This window comes from Phyllobates terribilis, unplaced genomic scaffold (assembly GCF_046119375.1).
Source record: "Phyllobates terribilis strain yellow unplaced genomic scaffold, ASM4611937v1 Scaffold_5__5_contigs__length_657084704, whole genome shotgun sequence".
Taxonomy (NCBI): domain Eukaryota; kingdom Metazoa; phylum Chordata; class Amphibia; order Anura; family Dendrobatidae; genus Phyllobates; species Phyllobates terribilis.
This window is the reverse complement of record NW_027362765.1, coordinates 8,404,901-8,431,667: the sequence shown is the minus strand read 5'-3', so window position 1 is coordinate 8,431,667 and position 26,767 is coordinate 8,404,901. Positions and strand designations below refer to the sequence as shown.

Here is a 26,767-nt window from a genome sequence, read left to right as displayed (position 1 = left end):
TCACTTTTTCATTTTTACGAATCAATTTGTGAAGCACCTGGGGGTTCTAAGTGCTCACTATGCATCTAGATAGGTGCCTTGGGGGGTCTAGTTTCCAAAATGGGGTCACTTGTGGGGGAGCTCCAATGTTTGGACACACAGGGGCTCTCCAAACGCAACATGGCGTCCGCTAACAATTTGAGCCGATTTTCCATTCAATTTGTTAGCGGACACCATGTCGCGTTTGGAGAGCCCGTGATGTGCCTAAACAGTGGAGCTCCCCCACAAGTGTCCCCATTTTGGAAACTATACCCCTCAAAGATTTTATTAAGGTGTATAGTGAACATTTTGAACCCAGAGGTACGGCACATTATTTGTTTACATTAGGTCATCATATTGAATAAGTTTTCATTATTCTTGAGCGCAAGTGCTCGCTACTTGAGTTTGCATCGGGTACTCAGGTATGCACCATGTACAGCGTGTGCTCGAGTGACATGCTCGAGTCCCTGCTCCGCATGTTTCACGGTTATTAGACACCCAAAAAAAAACATGCGGGGATCGCTCGTGCATGGCAGGCAATCCCCGTAAAGTTTTTTGGCCGCGAAGCATATGGGGCAGAGACTCGAGCATGTCACTCAAATACCCACGATACTAAATGCATACCAGAGCACCCGATGCAAACTCAAGTAGCGAGCACTTGCTCTCAACACTAGTCGCCATATCGTCATCTTTTTTTCTTACTTTTGAAAAAAATCCCAACCCCAGCCCTAACCCTAGCACAACCCTAGCCCCAGCACAACCCTAGCCCCAGCACAACCCTAGCCCCAGCACAACCCTAGCCCCAGCACAACCCTAGCCCCAAACCCAGCCCTAACCCTAGCCCAATCCTAACTCAAGAGTTTATTTTTGACGCCGTTCCTTGTGCGGTATAAGTGATTAGACGACTTTATTCTTCGGGTCGGTGTGATTACAGCAATGCCAGAATCATATGGGGTTTTTATGACTGACAGCTGTCACACACTAAAAGACGCATTTTTTGTAAAATCTAGTTTTTGCATCGCCATATTTTGAGAGCTATAATTTTTCCAAATTTTGGCAGACAGTCATGTGACGGCTCGTTTTTTGCGGGATGACTTGACGTTGTTATTGGTGCCATTTTCAGGCACGTGACATTTTTTGATCGCTTTCTATTCCGATTTTTGGGAGGCAGAATAAACAAAAACCAACAATTCAGGAATTGTTTTTTTTTTTTTTTTTTTATTCTGTTCCGCGTGTGGTAAAATTGATGAGGCAGCTTTACTCTTCGGGTCAGTACGTTTACAGCGGTACCACATTTGTATAATTTTTCTATGTTTTGGCGCTTATACACAATAAAAGCTATTTTATAGAAAAAAATATTTTTTAGTATCGCTTTATTCTGAGAGCTATAACTTTTTTATTTTTCGGCTGATGGAGCTATATGGCGGCTTGTTTTTTGCGGGACGAGATGACGTTTTCAGCGGTATCATTTTTATTTATATGCGTCTTTTTGATCGCGTGTTATTCCACTTTTTGTTTGGCGGTATGGTGATAAAGCATTGTTTTTTGCTTGTTTTTTTTTTTTTTTTTTTACCGTGTTCACTGAAGGGGTTAACTAGTGGGACAGTTTTATAGGTCAGGTTGTTCCGGACGCGGCGATACCAAATATGTGTACTTTTATTGTTTTTTTTTTATTTTTTTTATAATAATATTTATTGATGGGTACATTATATTTTTATTTTTGGTGTATTATTTTTTTATTTTTTTATAATATTTTTGCACATTTTTTTTTTTTTTTTTTTTCCACTTTCACACAGTTTATACACTTTATTACTTTGTCCCACTCTGGGACTTTCACTTTTTTTTTTCTGATCGCCTGCATGGCACAGGAATGGAGCACCATCCCTATGCCATGAAGGCTGTCAGAAGTGCACAGTGTGAAGATTGCTTGGAGATGCACTGCGCATGTCCAAGCAATCTTCCTGCTCTCTGGTGACCCGGATGTTGTCATGACGACATCGGGTCGTCATGGCAACACCCGGGAAGCCTTTGCAGACTGCGCTGGAAGCCGGAAGAGGAGGTGAGTATCGGCGATCACCTCCCCTTGCCCCCGCAATGCCGCGATCGACTTCGATCGACTTCGATCGCAGCATCGCGGGGGTTAATGTGCTGGGAGCGGTGCGTGACCGCTCCCTGCACATAGTACCGGGTGTCAGCTGTGACAATCAGCTGACACCCGGCGGCGATCGCGCCCGCACAGCCTGTGTGCGCGCGCGATCGCCATGACGTACTAATACGGGTCTGGCTCTTAAGTCCCAGGGCACAGACGCGTATTAGTACGTCAGATGTTATTAAGGGGTTAATATTTTTGGAAGTTGGAGTGTTTTTTTTTTTTAGATTTGGCTATTTTAGGAGGATATCTGTTTGTGCAGGTAACTATTACTGTACAGAATTATTAGGCAACTTAATAAAAACCAAATATAATCCCATCTCACTTGTTTATTTTCTCCAGGTAAACCAATATCAGTGCACAAAATTTAGAAATAAACATTTCTGACATGCAAAAACAAAAATAATTAGTGATGAATATAGCCACCTTTCTTTATGATGACACTCAGCAGCCTCCATCCATAGATTCTGTCAGTTACTTGATCTGTTTTCGATCAACATTGCGTGCAGCAGCCACCACAGCCTCCCAGACACTGTTCCGAGAGGTGTACTGTTTTCCCTCGATGTAGATCTCACATTTTATGATGGACCACAGGTTCTCTATGGGGTTCAGATCAGGTGAACAAGGGGGCCATGTCATTATTTTTTCTTCTTTTAGACCTTTACTGGCCAGGCACGCTGTAGAGTAGTTGGATGCATGTGATGGAGCATTGTCCTGCATGAAAATCATCTTTTTCTTGAACGATATCGACTTCTTCCTGTTCCACTGCTTGAAGAAGTTGTCTTCCAGAAACTGGCAGTAGGTCTGGGAGTTGAGCTTCACTCCATCCTCAACCCGAAAAGGTCCCACAAGTTCATCTTTGATGATACCAGCCTATACCAGTACCCCACCTCCACCTTGCTGGCGTCGGAGTGGAGCTCTCTGCCCTTTACAGATCACGCCTCTGATCCATCCATCTGGCCCATCAAGAGTCACTCTCATTTCATCAGTCCATAAAACCTTTGAAAAATCAGTCTTAAGATATTTCTTGGCCCATTCTTGACGTTTTATTTTATGTTTCTTGTTCAAAGGTGGTCGTTTTTCAGCCTTCCTTTCCTCGGCCATGTCCCTGAGTATCGCACACCTTGTGCTTTTTGATACTCCAGTAACGTTGCAGCTCTGAAATATGGCAAAACTTGTGGCGAATGGCATCTTGGCAGCTTCACGCTTGATTTTCCTCAATTCATGGGCAGTTATTTTGCACCTTTTTTTTTTTTTTTGCTTCTTGTGACCCTGTTGGCTATTTGCCATGAAACTTTGATTGTTCTGTGATCACGCTTCAAAAGTTTGGAAATTTCAAGACTGCTGCATCCCTCTGCAAGACATCTCACAGTTTTGGACTTTTCAGAGCCCGTCAAATCTCTCTTCTGACCCATTTTGCCAAAGGAAAGGAAGTTGCCTAATAATTAAGCACACCTTATATAGGGTGTTGATATCATTAGTCAACACCCCTCCTCATTACAGAGATGCACATCACCAGATTTACTTAATTGGTAGTTGGCTCTCAAGCCTATGCAGCTTGGAGTAGGACAACATGTATAAAACGTATCATGTGATCAAAATATGCATTTGCCTAATAATTCTGCACACAGTGTAATAAGTTATCAGGGTTCTAGGAAGCCAACAGCATCATTACCCTCCGCTTTCTCTTACAGACCCATCATAATATTTTTCTGTGAGTGATTTTCTAACTTGTCAGCACTTTCTACGTACACTGCCTTTTGGCTTTGTAGTTTACAGATCTGGACAGGTAACGGTCAGCATCATCTAATCCCAGGGGGTAGGTGGATCTTCCAAGTTGCAAGTTCTATAGAAAAGGGGTTTCAATGCCCAAAGTCATTTAAAAAGTTTTTCGTGGAGGAGAATGTTTTGGTCTAGATACAAAATGGTGATCACACGTTTGTGACATGGCCGGACTACATGATTGGTAAACCAGCCACAGCCAGTGACTGAGAAGAATCTGTGACTTCTCTGCATTTAGTGGTTACTACTCACCTGGGTAGTCATATGTAGAAATCTCCTTTTTACACCGCTCATCACCTCTCACATATGTCCCTGTAGTAATAATATGGGTCAGATCTTCACCCTGAAACAAATATTTATATAAATATAATCCTGCCATCTCCACCGTTCTCGTTACACAAGTATAAAACATATAATACTGGTGGATAAAACAAGACTGAGCACAAGACCTTCACAGCCGTCTACACATCATAGGGGATATCTCATGACACCTTCTCTCCATCTACCTGATGATCCTGAGGAACATTGGTATCTTCTTGTTTACAGTCCTGTGGAAGAAGAGGACGGGGACATCTCTCTGGTGTTGTCCTCTTACTGGATAGATCTGGAGGAAACACATACAGGGACTGAATTCACTCTTTACATACAGATAATTATAGGCCGTGTGTATTTAGTCCTGTCTATTACCTGGTGATGTGAGGGGCTGGGGAACCTCCACCATGATGTCCTTGTACAGATCTATGTGTCTTTCTAAATACTTCCACTCCTCCATGGAGAAATAGACGGTGACGTCCTGACACCTTATAGGAACCTGACACATACAATGATACCGTCATCCCCCGATCCCTTGATAGCTTTACTATAAAATGTCCCAGCATTCCCAGCAGTATCACCTCTCCAGTCAGCAGCTCAATCATCTTGTAGGTGAGTTCTAGGATCTTCTGGTTATTGATGTCCTCATGTATCAGGGGGTGAGGTGGAGGCCCTGTGATTGGGTTCAGGGGTCTTCCCCATCCCTCAGACACAGGGTCCTGACAGCGCTCACTAGAGGTCTTCTTCACTACTGTGTAATCCTGGTTATGGAGAGACACATTAATAAATCTCACTACAGATATTTCCAGAGTCCTCACCTCTCCAGTTCTGTCCATCTGTTATTTCCATAGATAAGAATGATGTAATGTGACGTCATCAGAACCTCTCACCTCTCCAGTAACCCGGAAGAGGATCTCTAGGGTGAGGTGTAATATCCTCTCCGCCATCTTGTCTCTGTTCATATCCATGTTTGATGGATAAATCAGGAAAATTCTTTTATGTAGAAGATATTCACTGAGAGGATCTGATATTGTAGAGACCTGAATGAGAAGATGATGAGCCGATGTAACATCATAAAAACCCTGTGTAATAATACAATTACTGGAGATAATAAAGGGAAACATTTGAGATTTATTTTTTTTACAGTATTTAGTTTTCTTCTTTACATCTAGTAATAAAACCTATATATTTTAGGCTACAGACAACAAGCAGTTTCTTCCTCGGAGTCGGCAGCTGAATACCTTTCTCAAAGACTCATCTTCCTTATTGCTAATTCTCTTCTCATTTACCGAATCAGCATTAGCAATACTGCAGGAGATATTCATTACACGACATGAGAAATAACTACTTCATGAAGAAGACGAAATCTTCATCTTCCACTATGGCTCTATAAACGTATTTGGCCAGAGTCCGTCACTGACTACATCAGCACCGGCCGTCTATATGTTTCTTGTCTTCCCCGGACTGTAATCTTCTATCTCGTTAGATCTCAGGTCTGATTCACACTCAGAAGTTTGAGGCATTTATAAAAGCTTGTTTGTAAGAACACCAAGACGGAGTTATTTGATACCAAAGTCTCCATGTACAGTGTTTTATGGGGTTTATTTCTGGGCTTAGGCTTTCCTATATTACAAAAAAAATACATAAAAAAGAATATATTAAAAAAAAAAAATTGGCACCAACAATTCTTGTAAAAAGAAAAAAAAAACATGCAAAAAGTTACTTTTTAACACTGTGTAAAGTGCTGGAGGGTAGATATGTTTCCCTGAGGCTATTGGCATCAGTGAATTAAAACCATTAAGTTTCCTCCAGCACGCTATGTGCAAGGAGGGGTTAAGTCTCCATTTCCAAAGGGCATGTTTTTATGAGAACCACAATAGAGCGGGCGGGAGGTTGTTCTCCATATCTCCTCCCCAGGGTGTGGTCTGGGGGAGGTTTAAACACTTGGCCAGCTGAGGCATTCAGAGTTCAATGTCTGGAGAAGTAAGCTTGTGTTTGAACCATGCAAAGTTGCTGAACTCTCAGCAGACGAATCCCTGTTACTCCAAGGACAATGTTCTATGTGTTACCATTTTTGCTTTGTTTTCCTGTTTTGCTCAGCCAGCTGTGTTTATTTTTATGGACTAAAGTTTGGTTTATGCAGAATTATAATAAATCAACCAAAGATTTAAAGAGACGGCGTATCTGTGTCTACCTCCGTGTGCAGCCAAGTAAGTAATCTACCACAGGTGGCGGTAGAAGTGCGGGCAAGATCCCCAGGAGGCACGTGTAACGGATGAGGACAAACCACATGTCCTGGGTAAAGGCGGCCATAAATCAGGAAATGAAGACCGACAGTATGGAGGACCTGGTCAAGCATCTTGTGATAGCACAGCAGGAGACAAGCAAGCTACTATTGCAGCAGATCCACCAACAGCAGAAGCAGCACCAACAGGACCAGCTCTGACAGCAGCAGCAGATGGAATTGCTCGCAGAGGTGGTTCGTGGAAGGCCGACAGCCCCTCCCCCAACTCCAGGTGATGACTCGAGCATCCGGAAAGTGGTAAGGCGTGCCATGCAAAAAAAAATCACCCCGGGCGATGATGTGGAGGCATTTTTGACTGTGTTTGAGCGGGTGGAAGAGCGGGAGAAGCTACCACCGGGGCAGTGTTGTCGGAGGTGTTGGCCCCCTATCTGAATGGTGAGCCCCAAAAGGCTTATTACGACCTGGCCTTGCAGGATGCCCAGGAGTATATTAAACTAAAAAAAAGGGTCTACCACTGGGCGTATTGCGGTGATAAACCCCCTCACTCCCAAATGTTCGATCTCCTCCATCTTGTGCAGAAGTGGTTGCAGCCGGAGTCCTCCACTCCAGCCCAGATAGTCGAGCGGGTTGTCATGGACAGATTTGTGCACTCCCTACCTAGGCCCATGCAGACCTGGGTTGCCCAGGGAGACCCCCGGAATGCAGATGACCTGGTCAGCCTTGTAGATAGATACCAGGTGGTCGAGAGGACCCCAAGGAAGCCGGGTGGTGCTGCATCCCCATACTGGGGTACTCAGGGGGAGCCAGAGTCCCAAAAGAGGAGGGGGGGTTAGAGCCACGAGTGGTGGGAGTCCAATGTCCCAAGGGGTTGCTGAGGGGCTGCCAAAGGCCGCTGGGAAAGACATGATCTGCTGGAGGTGTCGAACTCCTGGACACAACTGCCAGTTGTCCTCTGAGCAGATGGACTGCAGCATAGGAAGACGCTGCTCATACAATGCCTACCCCACCTGCAGTGTGGACTATCAGCCCTGTGAGGGGCCCCAGTCGTGTATTGTAACAATAAATGGTGTGTTAGTGTCGGGACTCCTGGACTCAGGAAGTTTGGTGACCCTGGTAAAGGCTACACTTCCCCACCAGTTGATCCCAGGGAAGTACGTGCGCGTCCGCTATATCTACGGGGATGCCAAGGACTACCCCGTTGCCCGAGTGACAATAAAAACTAACTGTGAGGTTGGGGTGGTTGAGGGCTTGTTACACCCGGTTATAATCGGGTGGGATTCTGGCTGTTCTGGGACTTGTGGGGAAAGGCAGGGGTGCCCACTAGCTCAGACCAGATCCGGTTCGTCCACGAAGAATCACCATTACAGCCAGAGTAAGATGAGTTCCCCCTGTGTGTCCTGGCAGGTAATTAGGATGAGACAGCGACCCATGAGGATGAGATTCCTGAACTGGGGGTTTCTGGGGGGGGAATTTTGGTACAGCGCAAATGCAGGATCTTACGTTAAAAGGTGCATTTGACAATGTGACTGTAATAAATGGGGTTGCCCAAGACCCGGGGGCTGACACCAGGTTCCCGTATTTCACCTTAAATGACGAGCTGCTTTATCGGGTCACTAAACCAAGATGGGAAGTGATAGAGCAGTTGTTGGTGCCGGGTCCCTATAGACATAGGATATTAGATTTGTCCAATTCGCATGTCTTAGGGGGGCATCTGGGAGTAGGCAAAACCCAAGAGCGGGTCTTGCAGAGGTTCTACTGGCCTGGGTGTCACCGAGACATTGTTAATTTCTGCCGGTCTTACCCTAATTGTCAGCTAACTGCTCCCGTGTCTGACTTCTGGAGTCCCCTGGTTCCGTTACCCATTATAGAGATCCCGTTTGACCGAATTGCCATGGACCTTGTAGGGCCCTTAGTTAAGTCTGCCAGGGGTCACCAATACATATTGGTTGTGCTGGACTATGCAACACTGTACCCAAAGACGGTACCATTGGGAAACTCTTCTGCTAGGAGCATAGCCCGAGAGCTGGTACACATCTTCTCCAGGAGGGCCTGCCAAAGGAGACCCTGACAGACCAGGGAACCCGTTTCATGTTGAAGGTGATGAGGGAGTTGTGTAAGGCTCTACAGATTACGCAATGCACCATCCGCAGACGGACGGCCTGGTGGAGAGGTTTAACAAGACCTTAAAGTCCATGCTTAAAAAGGTCATGGAGAAAGATGGATGAGCCTGGGATTGCCTACTCCCCTACCTGCTATTCTCCATTAGGGAAGTTCCCCAGGCCTCTACTGGGTTCTCAACCTTCGAGCTGATTTATGGACGACACCCTCGGGGACTACTGGACATTGCGAAAGAGACCTGGAAAGCAGAGGTAACACCCCATTGGAGCATCATCGAGCATGTGGCCCACATGCAAGACCGGATCGTGAGGGTCATGCCAATTGTAAGAGAAAGCCTCCTTTAAGCCCTAGAGGCCCAGGCAAGGGTCTATAATCGGTCGGCGAGACTGAGGCAAGTTAGCCCTGGAGACCGGGTGTTGGCGTTGATCCCTACGGTGGAAAGTAAATTCCTGGCAAGTGGCAAGGGCCATATGAGGTGGTGGAAAAATTGAGTGACATCAACTACAAGGTCCACCAACCAGGAAGAAGGAAGTCATATCCAGTATATCCCCGTTAACCTGCTTAAACCTTGGCGAGACAGGGAGCCAGTGGAAGCTACGTGCCTGGGGGCCCATCCTGAAGCCCAAGTTGACGATGTCACAGTGGCAGAGACACTATCACTGGCCCAGAAGCAATAGTGCCGAGAGCTACTTCAGCGGAACCAGAACCTGTTTTCATAGCTGCCAGGTTGTACACAGGTGGACGAACATGAAATCCTGACAGAGCTTAATGTAAGGGTGAATCAAATGTCGTATCGCATTCCTTAAGAGGTGAGGAGAATGTTGAGCCTGGGCGTCATTCAAGGAGTCAAAGAGCGGTTGGTCCAGCCCCATTGTCCTGGTGCCGAAGCCAGATGAAAAATGACGGCTCTGTAATGATTACAGGAAGCTGTATGAGGTGTCAAAGTTCAACGCGTATCCGATGACCTGCGTCGATGATCTTATATCTGGCTGTCCCTAGCCTCTCAATATCACCACCCTGGACCTAACGAAAGGGTGCTGGCAGATTCTCTTTTCCCCAAGTGCCAAGGAGAAAACGGCCTTCTCTACTCATTAAGGGTGCTTTCAGTACACCAGGATGCCGTTCGGTCTGCAGGGAGCCCCAGCTACCTCACAGAGGGCCATGGACCGGATCCTAGTCTCTCATAAGAAGTATGCTGCAGCTTACCTGGATGACATCGTAATCTTCAGCCAGGATTGAGGAAGTCATTTACAGAAGGTCCAGGCTGGTACGGGATGTGCTTAGGAAAGCAGGGTTTACGATAAACCCAAAGAAGTGCACCATTGGGAAGAAAGAGGCAAAATACTTGGGCTACGTTGTCGGAAGGGGCGAAATAAAGCTGCAAGTAAAGAAGATGGAGGCTATCCATAACTGCCCGCAAGCAAGTTCATTCATTTCTGGGAATTGTGGGGTATTATCGGCAATTAATCCCAAATTTCCCCATGATAACCGTCCCCCTGACTGATCTTCTTAAAGGCACGAAAATATCGATGGCCAAGTGTTCCCCTGAAGCGGAGATTAGTGTTGAGCAAACTTTTTCGGCATTCCAATTTCGGGTTTCTTGTTCGCGCCAAAAAATAGGCTCCGCCCATGAACATCCCTGATTTGCCACGCTGTCATGCAGATGTTATTGGCGTGACAGCGTGGCAAATCAGGGATGTTAATGGGCGGAGCCGAATTTTTGGCGCGAACAAGCCGGAACACGAACCCGAAACTGAAATGCCGAACAAATTTGCTCAACACTAGCGGAGATGGCATTCCAGGAGTTGAAGCTCGCCCTATGTAAGCAGCCAGCCTTAGTAGCACCTGACTTCACTAAGGAGTTCGTGGTTCAGACTGATGCATCCGAGGTCGGTTTGGGAGCTGTGTTGTCCCAGGAAATAGATGGGGACGAACATCCAGTCCTATTCCTGGAGTAGGAAACTCTCCTCCTGTGAAAAGAACTATGCCATCGTAGACAAGGTGAGCCTGGCCATCAAATGGGCCATTGAGACCCTAAGATATTATATGTTAGGCCGAAAATTCGGGCTAGTGACAGGCCATGCACCCCTGAGATGGATGAGGGAAAGAAAGGGGATCAATGCCCAGGTAACTAGGTGGTTCCTAGCACTCCAAGACTTTAATTTTCATGTAGAGCACAGGCCCAGGAATCTACATGGAAATGCAGATGCCCTGTCCAGATTTCCCTGTTTAGCAAGTGAAGGTGCCAAAAACCCCGGCTTTGTGCAGGGGAGGGGGATATGTGACAAAGTCACTGGTAAAGTGCTGGACGGGAGATATGTTTCCCTGAGGCTATTGGCGTCAGTGAATTAAAACCATTAAGTTTCCTCTAGCACGCTATGTGCAAGGAGGGGTTAAAGCAAACATGGCATCTAAGGTGTGACAGAGTTCAGCTGAATGCCCCTCCTCCCCCAAGTACTCGATAGTATGGGGCTGTCTAGTTACTAAGATACTTAAATGACCAATAATGGTGTCTGGGTCGGCAATGTACAAAAGTCAATTAGGCCGGGCCAGAGGCAGCGTCCAATAAGTTACTTTTTAACATCCACATACACATTAGACTAAAGTTGCATGAAAGCACTGATTTCGGGGGTTTGGTTGACTATATAATGTATTTGGGGGCCTCCCGACAGATGAGGTCAGGGCAGAAAAGGATCTGGGATCCTGAATTTCAGAGGCTAATCCGTTTGTTCTTCCTGTAGATAATCCTCCACTAGAGGAGTCTGGAGGTGACTCTCTCATACAGACCTCAGGAAAGTTGGAATATTTGTGTGTATGGAGAAGATGGAAGAGATACCTGTCTGCCAAATGACCATTCAGCCAACACTTATCTCATGTGTATGGGGCCGTTAGTATTACATTGATGAGCAGGGATAATATACGGCACTACAGAAGTACAGTGCATCATCTGAGCAATCAGAGGCTTGTATGTTGTATGATCGAACTAAGGAGAGTTGTTTAACCCCTTAATGACGGAGCCAATTTTTACCTTAATGATCAAGCCAAATTTTACAATTCTGACCAGTGTCACCTTATGAGGCAATATCTCTGGAACGCTTAAATGGATCCCACTGATTCTGAGATTGTTTTTAGTGACATATTGTACTTCACGATAGTGAAAATTTATTCGATATGATCTGCATTTATTTGTAAAAAAAAAAAAATGAAAATTTGGCGAAAATTTTGCAATTTTCAAACTTTGAATTCTTATGCCCTTAAATCAGAGCATTATGTCACATGCTTCAAATGAACTGAAGCAACATGGAAGGAAAAAGTAAACATTTAACTTTTTTCACAAAAATTTTACTTCAGACCCACATTTTTTTATTTTCACAAGGGTAACAATAGAAAATGGACCACAAAATTTGTTGTGCAATTTCTGCTGAGCATGCCGATATCCCATATGTGGGGGAAAACCACTGTCTAGGTGCACGGCAGGGCTCGGAAGGGAAGGAACATTGTTTGACTTTTTGAAAGCAAAAATGTCTGGAAATAAGAGCGGACACCATGTCGCGTTTGGAAAGCCCTTGATGTGCCTAAATTATGGAAACCCCCCACAAGTGCCCCCATTTTGGAAACTACACCCCTCAAGGACTGTATCTAGATATGTGGGGATCACATTTAACCCCCAGGTACTTCACAGAAGTTTAGAGCGTAGAGCAGTGAAAATAAAAAATTCTATTTTTTCCACAAAAATGTAATTGTAGTCCCAAATTTTTTGTTTTCACAAGGGTAACAGGAGAAATTGGAGCCCAAAATTTGTTGTTCAATCTCATATGAGTACGCTGATACCCCATATATAGAGGAAAACTATTGTTTGGGCGCCCAGCAGGGCTCAGAAGGAAGGAGTGACATTTTGGAATGCAGACTTTGATGGAATGGTCTGCGGGTGTCATGTCGCGTTTGGAGAGCCCCTGATGTGCCTAAACAGTGGAAACCCCCAACAAGTGATCCCATTTTGAAAACTAGACCCCTCAAGGATTTTATCCAGGGGTGTAGTGAGCACATTTTGAACCCACAGGTACTACACAGAATTTTATAACATTAGGTCATCATATGGAAAATTTTAATTTTTTTTTCAGCAAAATATTGTTTTAGCCTCAAATTTGTAATTTTCACAATGAATAATAGGTGAAAATGGACACCATAATTTCTTACGCTACTTCTCCCGAACACGATGATACTGCATATGTGGTCAAAAATTTCTGTCTGGGCACATGGCAGGGCTAGGAAAGGAAAGAACTATTTGTCTGGAATAAATTGTGAATGCCATGTCGCATTTGGAAAGCACCCGACATGCGAAAACAGCAGAAACCCCCCACCCCCCAGGTGAACCCATATTTGAAGCTTCACTGCCTAAGGAATTCATCTAGGGGTGTAGTGAGTATTTTGAACTCATAGGTGCCTCACAGAATTTTATAACACTGAAACATGGAAATATGACATTTTAATTGTAAAAATATAATAATTGTATTTGCTGCAAATTTTCAGGTACACAAGGGTTAATAGGTGAAACTGGACCCCATAATTTATTGCACAATTTCTTCCGAACGCGGTGATGCCCCCTATGTCGTCAGAAATTACTTTTAGGCCACACGTCAGGGTTGAGAAGGAAGGAGCGCTATTTGGCTTTTGGAGCACAGATTTTGCTAGAATAGTTTGCGGGCGACATTTTCAGACCTCTGAAGGTGTTAGAACAACAGAAAAAAAACCAAAAGTAACCCCATTGTAGAAATTGCACCTCTCAATGAATTCATCTATGGCTGCAGTGACTATTTTGTAACATCCATGCCAGGCTTTTTTTTTTTTTTGGAGAATTGCAAAACTGCCAGATTAGTGCCCACACAATGTGCCGCCATACAGTGTAGCGCCCCCATATATTGTAGCGCCCCCATACATTGTGCCCAGCTTGTGCTTCTGGCGATACGCGGCATGTAAACTGTCAAGTGCTCTCTTCCCACTATAACAATGCCAAACATGTGGCTGCTTATTGGGGTTTAGGCACAGTGGGGCTCAGAAGGAGGGGCATTTTGATTTGGGAGACCAGAATCCACTGGATTTAATTTGAGGGGGAAGAGAGCCATGTCGCTTTTCAGTTTGTTCTACCAGTAACGTGGGAACCCCATATAGTTTCAGTGACAGATGACGGACTTGAGCCTGGTTTTGTGTGGATAAATTAGGGTTTTTTATTGGTAACATTTTGGGACGCATAAAATCTTTTGATCGCTTCCAGAATAAGGCTGGGATCACATTCGTGTTCAACGCTGAGCACTTACCGTGGGGTTTCCGTGTAAATTCCACAAAAATGAGATACAGACGAAACCCCCAATAGACCCACCCACCATAACGACGCAGATGGAGACACTTTGGGCTCTGTTTGGCATCTGCTCCGGTGGTCTCCATCTTTTTAGGCGTGCAAAGATCTGTGGTTGCCCACACTTGTGTGCTAAAAAGACGTCCTAAATAATGGGACACCCTGGATCAGAGACCAGTCCAAAGTGACTCCATCAGCCTCATAAGTAAGTGGGTCCGTCTGGGGTTTGGTCTGAATCGTGGTATTGGGGAATTAACACAGAAACCTAGACGTAAGCTCTCAGTGGAGAGCGCAGGAGAAATGTGAGTTGAGCCTTATTCCGATTTTTGTAATGTAGAATGAACAAATAGACAGCAGTACAAGAATAGTTCTTATTTTAATTTTTTCGCCGTTTTCTGTGTGGTAAAAGTGATAGGGCAGATTATTCTTCGGGTCGGTGCGATTACAGCAATACCAGATTTATATATACTGTATATATATTTTTTAAGCTTTTGCCCCCATCACACAGTAAAAATGTTTTTTTTTTTTTTATAAAATACTAGTTTTTTTGTCGCTATATTCTGAGAGCTGTAACTTTTATTTTTTTGCCGAATTCGCTATTCTAGGGCTTGTTTTTTGCAGTTTGGCGTTTTCACTTTTACCATTTTTTTACATAACTTTTTGATTGCTTTTAATTCACTTTTTTATGAGTCAGTATGGTGTTTGCCATAAGGAATAAATAATGTGCCAGTTTTATAGAGCGGGCCGTTCCGGACGCGGCGATACCAATTTTATGTGTACTTTTTTGTTTATTTTTGTTTTATCATAAACGCTGTGTTTTGAATGGCGAAACAGCTTTTTGTGACGTGTGCGTTTTTTTCTTTTTTCACTGTGGGACATGTATAATTTTTATTTTTATCACTGGTCTCATACACTGCAGTACTTGTGTAGTGTAGTCAGCTTATAGCTGGATCTCAAAGGCCACCGTACCCTGGGGTCATCACATGACCTCAGGGTACTATGGTAACCATCGTGACCGGCAATTTTCATCACGGGGGTCTCAAGGTTACAAAGGGGGTCTTGTGACCCCCTTGTAACAATTTAAATACTGCTGTCGCAATTGACAGCTGTATTTAAGGGTTTACTCGGCCCTGATCGGTTGCAAAACCGTTCGGGGCCGATACTGCAGGGTGCCAGCTGTCACATACAGCTGACACCCACGCGAATTGCCACCGCCGGGTGGCAATATTCCTTTATTCCCAATTGCAGTTTTAAAACGGCAATGAGGGAATAAAGCCCCTTAACGACAGCAGTTTTAATGCGCATCGGCGTTCATTAAGGGGTTAAAACAAATGTTCTAAAAGAGGTGCCTAAACAGTGGAAACATACCACAAGTGACACCATTGTGGAAACTAGACCCCTCAAGGAATATTTAGATGTGTGGTGAACACCTTGAACCCCCAGGTGCTTCACAGAAGTTTATAACGTAGAGCTGTGAAAATGAAATGTCTATTTTTTTCTACAAAAATGATCTTTTAGTCCCAAATTTTTTACTATCACAAGGGTAACATGAAAAAATGGACCTCAAAAGTTGTTATGCAATTTCTCCTGAGTTCACCAATATACAATGTGTGGTCGAAAACTACCTTTGAGGCACAGTGCAAAACTCAGAAGGGAAGAAGCGCCATTTTGGAGTTCAAATTTTGATGGAATGGTTTGAGTATGCCATGTCACATTGGCAGAGCCCCTGAGGTGCCAAAACAGCAGAATCCCCCATAAGTGACCCCATTTTACAAACTACACCTCTCAATGAATTCGTCTAAGGGTGCAGTTATCATATTGACACCACAGGTATATCACAGAATTTTATACCATTGGGCAGTGAAGGAAAAAATAATTACATTTTTACCACAAATATTTTGTTTTAGCCCCAGATTTTACATTTTCGCATGGGGAAATTGGTAAAAAAAAAAATGGCACCAAAATGTGTCACACAATTTCTGCTCAACGTGGCAATACCTCATATGTGGCTGTACAGTACTGCTTAGCCACACAGTGAGACTCGGGAGGGACAGAGAGCTATTTGCCTGCTGGAGGGCAGATTGTCCTAAAATAGTTTGCGGACTCCATATACAGAGCCCCTAAGTGCTAAAAGGGCAGAATCCCCCGTCAAGTGACCCCATTTTGGAAATCATACCCCTGCCAAACACGTGGACGCTAAATGAGGTTAAGACACACTGTGGTGCTCAGAAGGGAGGGGGGATTTGGGAGCGCAGAATTTGCTGAATTTCTTTTGGCGAGGGGAGGGGGGCGAGAAGCCATTTTGCTTCTCCAGAGCCTTTGTACTACCAGTAACGTGGAAGCCCCCTATAATTCCATTAACACATGACGTACCTGAGTGGGGGCTTTTTAGGTGAAGCTTTAATTGGGAATATTTTACATAACATTTTGGATCACATTTATCCAGCGCTCTACACTGAGCACTTACTTTGGTGTTTCCATCTAAATCTCAGAATGATGTTATTCAGATGAAATCCCCGAGAGATCCATTCACTATAATGAGATGAGGCAGCAGAGTTACTCTGGACTCCGTCTGGGGAATTACTGCATTTTTTTTCTATTCAGCGTTGTCCTTCTTTTCAGAGGTGCACAAAACTGTGGCTGACCGCGCTTTTATCTACGGCTAAAAAGAAGGACACCGCCAAATCATAGGTCAGACGACGTCCACAGTGCCTCCATTTGCCTCATTACAGGGAATCTTCCACCGGGGGTTCAGTCTGAATCATTTATTTCAGAGATTTACACGGAAACCCCGGTGTAAGCGCTCAGCGCAGAGTGCCGGATAAATGAATGACTGAGCCTTAATGAGATCTTTGGGAGGCAGAATGAACAAATCAACAGCAGGTGAATAATTGGTTTTATTTACGCTGTTCCTTGTGCAGTGTAAGTAATTAGGCAACTTTATTCTTTGGTCGGTGTGATTACAGTGATACCAGACTTATATTGGGTTTTATGATTGGCTGCTGTCACACACTAAAAAATGTTTTTTTTTGCAAAAACTAGTCTTTGCATTGCCATATTTTGAGAGCTATAATTTTTCCATATTTCTGCCGACAGAGTCATGTAGGGGCTTGTTTTTCGCGGGACAAGTTAATGTTTTTATTGGTAAAATTTTCGGGAAAATTACATTTTTTTATTGCTTTCTATTCAGATTTTTGGGGAGGCAGAATGAACTAAAACCAACAATTCAGGAATTGTTTTTTTTGTCGTTACTTGTGTGGTAAAACTGATAAGGCAGCTTTATTCTTCGGGTCAGTACGATTATAGAGATACCTCATTTATGTAATTTTTTTACGTTTTTGCGCTTTTACATAATTATTTTTTCTATAAAAGTTTTTATCTTGACATCGCTGTATGCTGAGAGCTGTAACTTTTTAATTTTTCGGCTGATGGAGCTGTATGGCAGCTTGAATTTTACGGGACAAGATGACGTTTTTAGCGATACCATTTTTATTTACATCTGTCTTTTTGATCGCATTTTATTCCAGCAGTATGATGAAAAGGCTTTTACGCTATTCACTGAAGGGGTTAACTAGTGTGACACTGGTCATTCTGGACACAGCGATACCAAATATGTTTACTCTTTTTGTTTATTTTTTTTTTACATAAAAATGTGTATTTATTAGTGTAATATATTTTGCTATTATTTTTTAACATTTTTTTTACTTAGTCCCGATAAGGTAAATTCACTTTTTTCACAGGTATAATGTATTGTAATGCACTAGCATTGCAGTACATTATACCTTTGTAGAATACTTGTGAGACCATGCTGTGAGGGGATAACTCATCCTGGTGCGCGAACTAGCACCCGGCCATGACGGGCTATCCCCGTCACTGAACGTAATGGGGTTAATCTCCTTTAATTAGACCTACTGTTCACTCAGGGCAAAGTTCTGTACCATCTAAGCAAGCATCCTGGCCTGAGATAAGGACCTTATCCTGCTCTTTGTCTCCACTATGCTCCCTGCCTGGAATCCAGATTCCCACTGCCATTATATCTTTGCTTTCCTTCAGAACATACTATTTGATGTCTCCCTCCTGCACACAACACCATATCAATTCAAGTCTGCAACCAGATGGACTGAATGTCTGTATTTCTCACTTATCCTTATCTGACTCATCACCAGGATATTATTCTCATGTGTGCCCATCTAGCCCAGAATGAGGGCTCCCACACAGTATGATGCCCCCACAATTACTGATATATAAAAAAAAAAAAACACACACACTATTCAACCAACCCCTTTCCTGAGATGCGCTGCTCCGGTCTGTGCAGTGTGAGTACTGAGGCTCCATACTACAGCCGTGATGTACTGACGCCATTGCACCTGCACTGCACGGAGCCTCAGACTCACAGGTGAAGGCTGAATGGTGGATCGGCGAGCTTTCAACTCCCTGATTTACTATTCTATTCAATGGTATCCCCATCATAGGAATGTGGATATCACTGAAATTGTGATGATGGGTAAGGAGAGTGTGCTCGGTGCTGAGCCGTCTCAATTCATGGGCACCATACAGGCCGCAAGGGCTTCCGTTATGAATGATACGCCCCTGCCAACTATTGTGTGGTAAATAATATCTCATAGATCCTGGGTTCATTAGTATCTGCACCAAGAATGGGGCTCAGTGAGTATTCATTCATTAGTTGTGGGGTGGATGGTACCATGTTGTGTGTGTAGGGGGCCATACTGTGGGAAAACCCCCCTAAAATAAAATATTAAACCCTTTTTAAATATATGCATTGAAAACTGAACTAATATATATATATATATACTTAAAGCTAGCAAAATTACAAGCTCAATGGCTTTCTATGGTTGTATATAAACAGATGTAAACAATGATGCTGCTGAATAATTGATACAGTCACTACCTTACCCTACCCCATACCTAAACAAAGCGGATACTGCCTAGCTGCGGAGGTTAGCACCCTCAACAATGGTGCCCCCGGTCACTGGTGGCTGTACCTCAGAAGCTCTAGTTAATGCTGATATACATATAAAAAATACACTGATAAATTAAATAGGATCAGATATGTCTCCAGGTATATATAAAGGAAAGGGTATGATAGTCATCAGAGAACGGTTCAATAATCCGCCTCGATGCGTTTCCCCAACAGCTTCATCAGGAGGCTTGATACAGGGATGATAATTCATAATGTTCAGCATAGTGTGTCTAATAGCCAGGTGTCCATGTATAAATATCCCACTTCATCCAAAACCCCTCCCCAGACTAGGAGACCTATTCCCATTCCTAGAGGTGAATTGTCATAGGATATATGGAATGCAGTCTGTCTACAATAATATCCACCCCCTAGTGTGAATGTCCAGAAGTGACGCGCTTTACACTGAAACACCAAATAAACTGATTGCCGCCGCGCCACTCGTACCCGTGACTGCTCATGACCGTAGTTATGTGTTCCACGCCGGAGACCATAATGGCCTATATGTGTCCGGACCAACATCCTTGTCAGTAAAGTAACATACGATTAAAGGGTTTCTGTTTACCTGTGTGTTGTATCCTGTCACCTGATTACAGGGGCATAATGGGGGCATTACACTGTGTGGGGGCATCATACATCCTGCATAAGGGGCATAATGGGGGCATTACACTGTGTGGGGACATCATACACACTGCATAAGGGGCATTACACTGTGTGGGGGCATCATACATACTACATAAGAGCCATAATGGGGGCATTACACTGTGTAGGGGCATCATACATACTGCATAAGGGGCATAATGGGGGCATTACACTGTGTGGGGGCATCATACATACTGCATAAGGGGCATAATGGGGGCATTACACTGTGTGGGGGCATCATACATACTGCATAAGGGGCATAATGGGGGCATTACACTGTGTGGGGGCATCATACATACTGCATGAGGGGCATAATGGGGGCATTACACTGTGTGGGGGCATCATACATACTGCATAAGGGGCATAAAGGGGGCATTATACATACTGCATAAGGGGTATAATGGGGGGATTACACTGTGTGGGGGCATCATACATACTGCATAAGGGGCATAATGGGGGCATTATACATACTGCATAAAGGGCATAATGGGGGCATCATACAAACTGCATAAGGGGCATAATGGGGGCATTACACTTTGTGGGGGCATCATACATCCTGCATAAGGGGCATAATGGGGGCATTACACTGTGGGGGGGGCATCATACATACTGCATAAGGGGCATTATACATACTGCATAAGGGGTATAATGGGGGGATTACACTGTGTGGGGGCATCATACATCCTGCATAAGGGGCATAAAGGGGGCATCATACATCCTGCATAAGGGGCATAATCGGGGCATTACACTGTGGGGGGCATCATACATACTGCATAAGGGGCATAATGGGGGCATCATACATACTGCATAAGGGGTATGATGGGGGGGATTACACTGTGGGGGGCATCATACATTCTGCATAAGGAGCATAATGGGGGCATTACACTGTGGGGGGGGCATCATACATACTGCATAAGGGGCATAATGGGGGCATTACACATACTGCATAAGGGGCATAATGGGGGCATTACACATACTGCATAAGGGGCATAATGGGGGCATCATACATCCTGCATAAGGGGCATTACACTGTGGGGGGCATCATACATCCTGCATAAGGGGCATAATGGGGGCATTACACTGTGTGGGGGCATCATACATCCTGCATAAGGGGCATAATGGGGGCATTACACTGTGTGGGGGCATCATACATCCTGCAGAAGGGGCATAATGGGGGCATTACACTGTGTGGGGGCATCATACATCCTGCATAAGGGGCATAATGGGGGCATTACACTGTGTGAGGGCATCATACATACTGCATAAGGGGTATGATGGGGGGATTACACTGTGTGGGGAATCATACATCCTGCATAAGGGGCATAATAGGGGCATTACACTGTGTGGGGGCATCATACATACTGTGTAAGGGGCATAATGGGGGCATTACACTGTGGGGGGCATCATACATCCTGCATAAGGGGCATAATGGGGGCATTACACTGTGGGGGGCATCACACATCCGGCATAAGGGGCATAATGGGGGCATTACACTGTGGGGAGGCATCATACATCCTGCATAAGGGGCATAATGGGGGCATCACACTGTGTGGGGGCATCATACATCCTGCATAAGGGGCATAATGGGGGCATTACACTGTGTGGGGGCATCATACATCCTGCATAAGGGGCATAATGGGGGCATTACACTGTGTGGGGACATCATACATCCTGCATAAGGGGCATAATGGGGGCATTACACTGTGTGGGGGCATCATACATCCTGCATAAGGGGCATAATGGGGGCATTGCACTGTGTGGGGGCATCATACATCCTGCATAAGGGGCATAATGGGGGCATTACACTGTGTGGGGGCATCATACATACTGCATAAGGGGCATAACGGGGGCATTACACTGTGTGGGGGCATCATACATCCTGCATAAGGGGCATAATGGGGGCATTACACTGTGTGGGGGCATCATACATCCTGCATAAGGGGCATAATGGGGGCATTACACTGTGTGGGGGCATCATACATCCTGCATAAGGGGCATAATGGGGGCATCATACATCCTGCATAAGGGGCATAACGGGGGCATTACACTGTGTGAGGGCATCATACATCCTGCATAAGGGGCATAATGGGGGCATTACACTGTGTGAGGGCATCATACATCCTGCATAAGGGGCATAATGGGGGCATTACACTGTGTGGGGGCATCATACATACTTCATAAGGGGCATAATGGGGGCATCATACATCCTGCATAAGGGGCATTACACTGTGGGGGGCATCATACATCCTGCATAAGGGGCATAATGGGGGCATTACACTGTGTGGGGGCATCATACATCCTGCATAAGGGGCATAATGGGGGCATTACACTGTGTGAGGGCATCATACATCCTGCATAAGGGGCATAATGGGGGCATTACACTGTGTGGGGGCATCATACATCCTGCATAAGGGGCATAATGGGGGCATCATACATCCTGCATAAGGGGCATAACGGGGGCATTACACTGTGTGAGGGCATCATACATACTGCATAAGGGGCATAATGGGGGCATTACACTGTGTGGGGGCATCATACATACTGCATGAGGGGCATAATGGGGGCATTACACTGTGTGGGGGCATCATACATACTGCATGAGGGGCATAATGGGGGCATTACACTGTGTGGGGGCATCATACATACTGCATAAGGGGCATAAAGGGGGCATTATACATACTGCATAAGGGGTATAATGGGGGGATTACACTGTGTGGGGGCATCATACATACTGCATAAGGGGCATAATGGGGGCATTATACATACTGCATAAAGGGCATAATGGGGGCATCATACAAACTGCATAAGGGGCATAATGGGGGCATTACACTTTGTGGGGGCATCATACATCCTGCATAAGGGGCATAATGGGGGCATTACACTGTGGGGGGGGGCATCATACATACTGCATAAGGGGCATAATGGGGGCATTATACATACTGCATAAGGGGTATAATGGGGGGATTACACTGTGTGGGGGCATCATACATCCTGCATAAGGGGCATAAAGGGGGCATCATACATCCTGCATAAGGGGCATAATCGGGGCATTACACTGTGGGGGGCATCATACATACTGCATAAGGGGCATAATGGGGGCATCATACATACTGCATAAGGGGTATGATGGGGGGGATTACACTGTGGGGGGCATCATACATTCTGCATAAGGAGCATAATGGGGGCATTACACTGTGGGGGGGGCATCATACATACTGCATAAGGGGCATAATGGGGGCATTACACATACTGCATAAGGGGCATAATGGGGGCATTACACATACTGCATAAGGGGCATAATGGGGGCATCATACATCCTGCATAAGGGGCATTACACTGTGGGGGGCATCATACATCCTGCATAAGGGGCATAATGGGGGCATTACACTGTGTGGGGGCATCATACATCCTGCATAAGGGGCATAATGGGGGCATTACACTGTGTGGGGGCATCATACATCCTGCAGAAGGGGCATAATGGGGGCATTACACTGTGTGGGGGCATCATACATCCTGCATAAGGGGCATAATGGGGGCATTACACTGTGTGAGGGCATCATACATACTGCATAAGGGGTATGATGGGGGGATTACACTGTGTGGGGAATCATACATCCTGCATAAGGGGCATAATAGGGGCATTACACTGTGTGGGGGCATCATACATACTGTGTAAGGGGCATAATGGGGGCATTACACTGTGGGGGGCATCATACATCCTGCATAAGGGGCATAATGGGGGCATTACACTGTGGGGGGCATCACACATCCGGCATAAGGGGCATAATGGGGGCATTACACTGTGGGGGGGCATCATACATCCTGCATAAGGGGCATAATGGGGGCATCACACTGTGTGGGGGCATCATACATCCTGCATAAGGGGCATAATGGGGGCATTACACTGTGTGGGGGCATCATACATCCTGCATAAGGGGCATAATGGGGGCATTACACTGTGTGGGGACATCATACATCCTGCATAAGGGGCATAATGGGGGCATTACACTGTGTGGGGGCATCATACATCCTGCATAAGGGGCATAATGGGGGCATTGCACTGTGTGGGGGCATCATACATCCTGCATAAGGGGCATAATGGGGGCATTACACTGTGTGGGGGCATCATACATACTGCATAAGGGGCATAACGGGGGCATTACACTGTGTGGGGGCATCATACATCCTGCATAAGGGGCATAATGGGGGCATTACACTGTGTGGGGGCATCATACATCCTGCATAAGGGGCATAATGGGGGCATTACACTGTGTGGGGGCATCATACATCCTGCATAAGGGGCATAATGAGGGCATCATACATCCTGCATAAGGGGCATAACGGGGGCATTACACTGTGTGAGGGCATCATACATCCTGCATAAGGGGCATAATGGGGGCATTACACTGTGTGAGGGCATCATACATCCTGCATAAGGGGCATAATGGGGGCATTACACTGTGTGGGGGCATCATACATACTTCATAAGGGGCATAATGGGGGCATCATACATCCTGCATAAGGGGCATTACACTGTGGGGGGCATCATACATCCTGCATAAGGGGCATAATGGGGGCATTACACTGTGTGGGGGCATCATACATCCTGCATAAGGGGCATAATGGGGGCATTACACTGTGTGAGGGCATCATACATCCTGCATAAGGGGCATAATGGGGGCATTACACTGTGTGGGGGCATCATACATCCTGCATAAGGGGCATAATGGGGGCATCATACATCCTGCATAAGGGGCATAACGGGGGCATTACACTGTGTGAGGGCATCATACATCCTGCATAAGGGGCATAATGGGGGCATTACACTGTGTGGGGGCATCATACATACTTCATAAGGGGCATAATGGGGGCATTACACTGTGTGGGGGGCATCATACATCCTGCATAAGAGGCATAATGGGGGCATTACACTGTGTGGGGGCATCATACATCCTGCATAAGGGGCATAATGGGGGCATTACACTGTGGGGGGGCATCATACATTCTGCATAAGGGGCATAATGGGGGCATTACACTGTGGGGGCATCATACATCCTGCATAAGGGGCATAATGGGGGCATCACACTGTGTGGGGGCATCATACATCCTGCATAAGGGGCATAATGGGGGCATTACACTGTGGGGGGGCATCATACATCCTGCATAAGGGGCATAATGGGGGCATTACACTGTGTGGGGACATCATACATCCTGCATAAGGGGCATAATGGGGGCATTACACTGTGTGGGGGCATCATACATCCTGCATAAGGGGCATAATGGGGGCATTACACTGTGGGGGGGCATCATACATTCTGCATAAGGGGCATAATGGGGGCATTACACTGTGGGGGCATCATACATCCTGCATAAGGGGCATAATGGGGGCATCACACTGTGTGGGGGCATCATACATCCTGCATAAGGGGCATAATGGGGGCATTACACTGTGTGGGGGCATCATACATCCTGCATAAGGGGCATAATGGGGGCATTACACTGTGTGGGGACATCATACATCCTGCATAAGGGGCATAATGGGGGCATTACACTGTGTGGGGGCATCATACATCCTGCATAAGGGGCATAATGGGGGCATTGCACTGTGTGGGGGCATCATACATCCTGCATAAGGGGCATAATGGGGGCATTACACTGTGTGGGGGCATCATACATACTGCATAAGGGGCATAACGGGGGCATTACACTGTGTGGGGGCATCATACATCCTGCATAAGGGGCATAATGGGGGCATTACACTGTGTGGGGGCATCATACATCCTGCATAAGGGGCATAATGGGGGCATTACACTGTGTGGGGACATCATACATCCTGCATAAGGGGCATAATGGGGGCATCATACATCCTGCATAAGGGGCATAACGGGGGCATTACACTGTGTGAGGGCATCATACATCCTGCATAAGGGGCATAATGGGGGCATTACACTGTGTGAGGGCATCATACATCCTGCATAAGGGGCATAATGGGGGCATTACACTGTGTGGGGGCATCATACATACTTCATAAGGGGCATAATGGGGGCATCATACATCCTGCATAAGGGGCATTACACTGTGGGGGGCATCATACATCCTGCATAAGGGGCATAATGGGGGCATTACACTGTGTGGGGGCATCATACATCCTGCATAAGGGGCATAATGGGGGCATTACACTATGTGAGGGCATCATACATCCTGCATAAGGGGCATAATGGGGGCATTACACTGTGTGGGGGCATCATACATCCTGCATAAGGGGCATAATGGGGGCATCATACATCCTGCATAAGGGGCATAACGGGGGCATTACACTGTGTGAGGGCATCATACATCCTGCATAAGGGGCATAATGGGGGCATTACACTGTGTGGGGGCATCATACATACTTCATAAGGGGCATAATGGGGGCATTACACTGTGTGGGGGGCATCATACATCCTGCATAAGAGGCATAATGGGGGCATTACACTGTGTGGGGGCATCATACATCCTGCATAAGGGGTATAATGGGGGCATTACACTGTGGGGGCATCATACATCCTGCATAAGGGGCATAATGGGGGCATTACACTGTGGGGGGGCATCATACATTCTGCATAAGGGGCATAATGGGGGCATTACAATGTGGGGGCATCATACATCCTGCATAAGGGGCATAATGGGGGCATTACACTGTGGGGCAGTAAAGGGGTCCTGTACTATGAGAACAATACGTTGCCTCCCTTCCTGTCTCCATAGTTGGGTCGTATGTATCTATTACAGGAAACAGAACAAAAACCTCATGATTCTTATAAAGGGGCAACACAAGACCCCAAAAGAGTCTCGGTGCTGAAGGGGTTAATGCCCCCTGCGCCCAGTAATGGGGTCTCCACATACCTCCACCTGCAGAGCCCCCACCACATATATGGCTGCTCTGTGCGCACAGGAGCTGTGATGAGGTCACAGGAGGGGAGGAGTCAGGGGTCACATGATCAGGGGCCTCAGTGGATGCAGGACTCTGCTGTGCTGGTTGTCATGGTGCTGGATGAGCTGAAGTTTATGTGTGGGGTCAGGAGGGGTTTACAGTGTGGATGTAGCAGAGCCGCGTGTGTACGAGGTGTACGGAGCAGAGCCGCGTGTGTACGAGGTGTACGGAGCGGAGCCGTGTGTGTACGAGGTGTACGG

The 26,767-nt window shown here is 45.9% G+C and overlaps 1 protein-coding gene across 1 annotated transcript in view; it reads right to left on the bottom strand.

The window, feature by feature from the left end:
• LOC141271738 (uncharacterized) overlaps positions 1-26,564 on the bottom strand; it is a 96,318-nt gene extending 69,754 nt beyond the window's left edge. The window contains exons 1-5 of the mRNA XM_073681833.1: positions 26,480-26,564; positions 5,152-5,301; positions 4,843-5,022; positions 4,637-4,760; positions 4,456-4,553 (exon numbers count right to left, since the gene is read on the bottom strand). Coding sequence (XP_073537934.1) covers positions 4,456-4,553; positions 4,637-4,760; positions 4,843-5,022; positions 5,152-5,229 — 480 coding nt within the window. The 5' untranslated portion in view covers positions 5,230-5,301; positions 26,480-26,564. The remainder of the gene's footprint in view (positions 1-4,455; positions 4,554-4,636; positions 4,761-4,842; positions 5,023-5,151; positions 5,302-26,479) is intronic.
• Between the last annotated feature and the right edge of the window lie 203 nt (positions 26,565-26,767).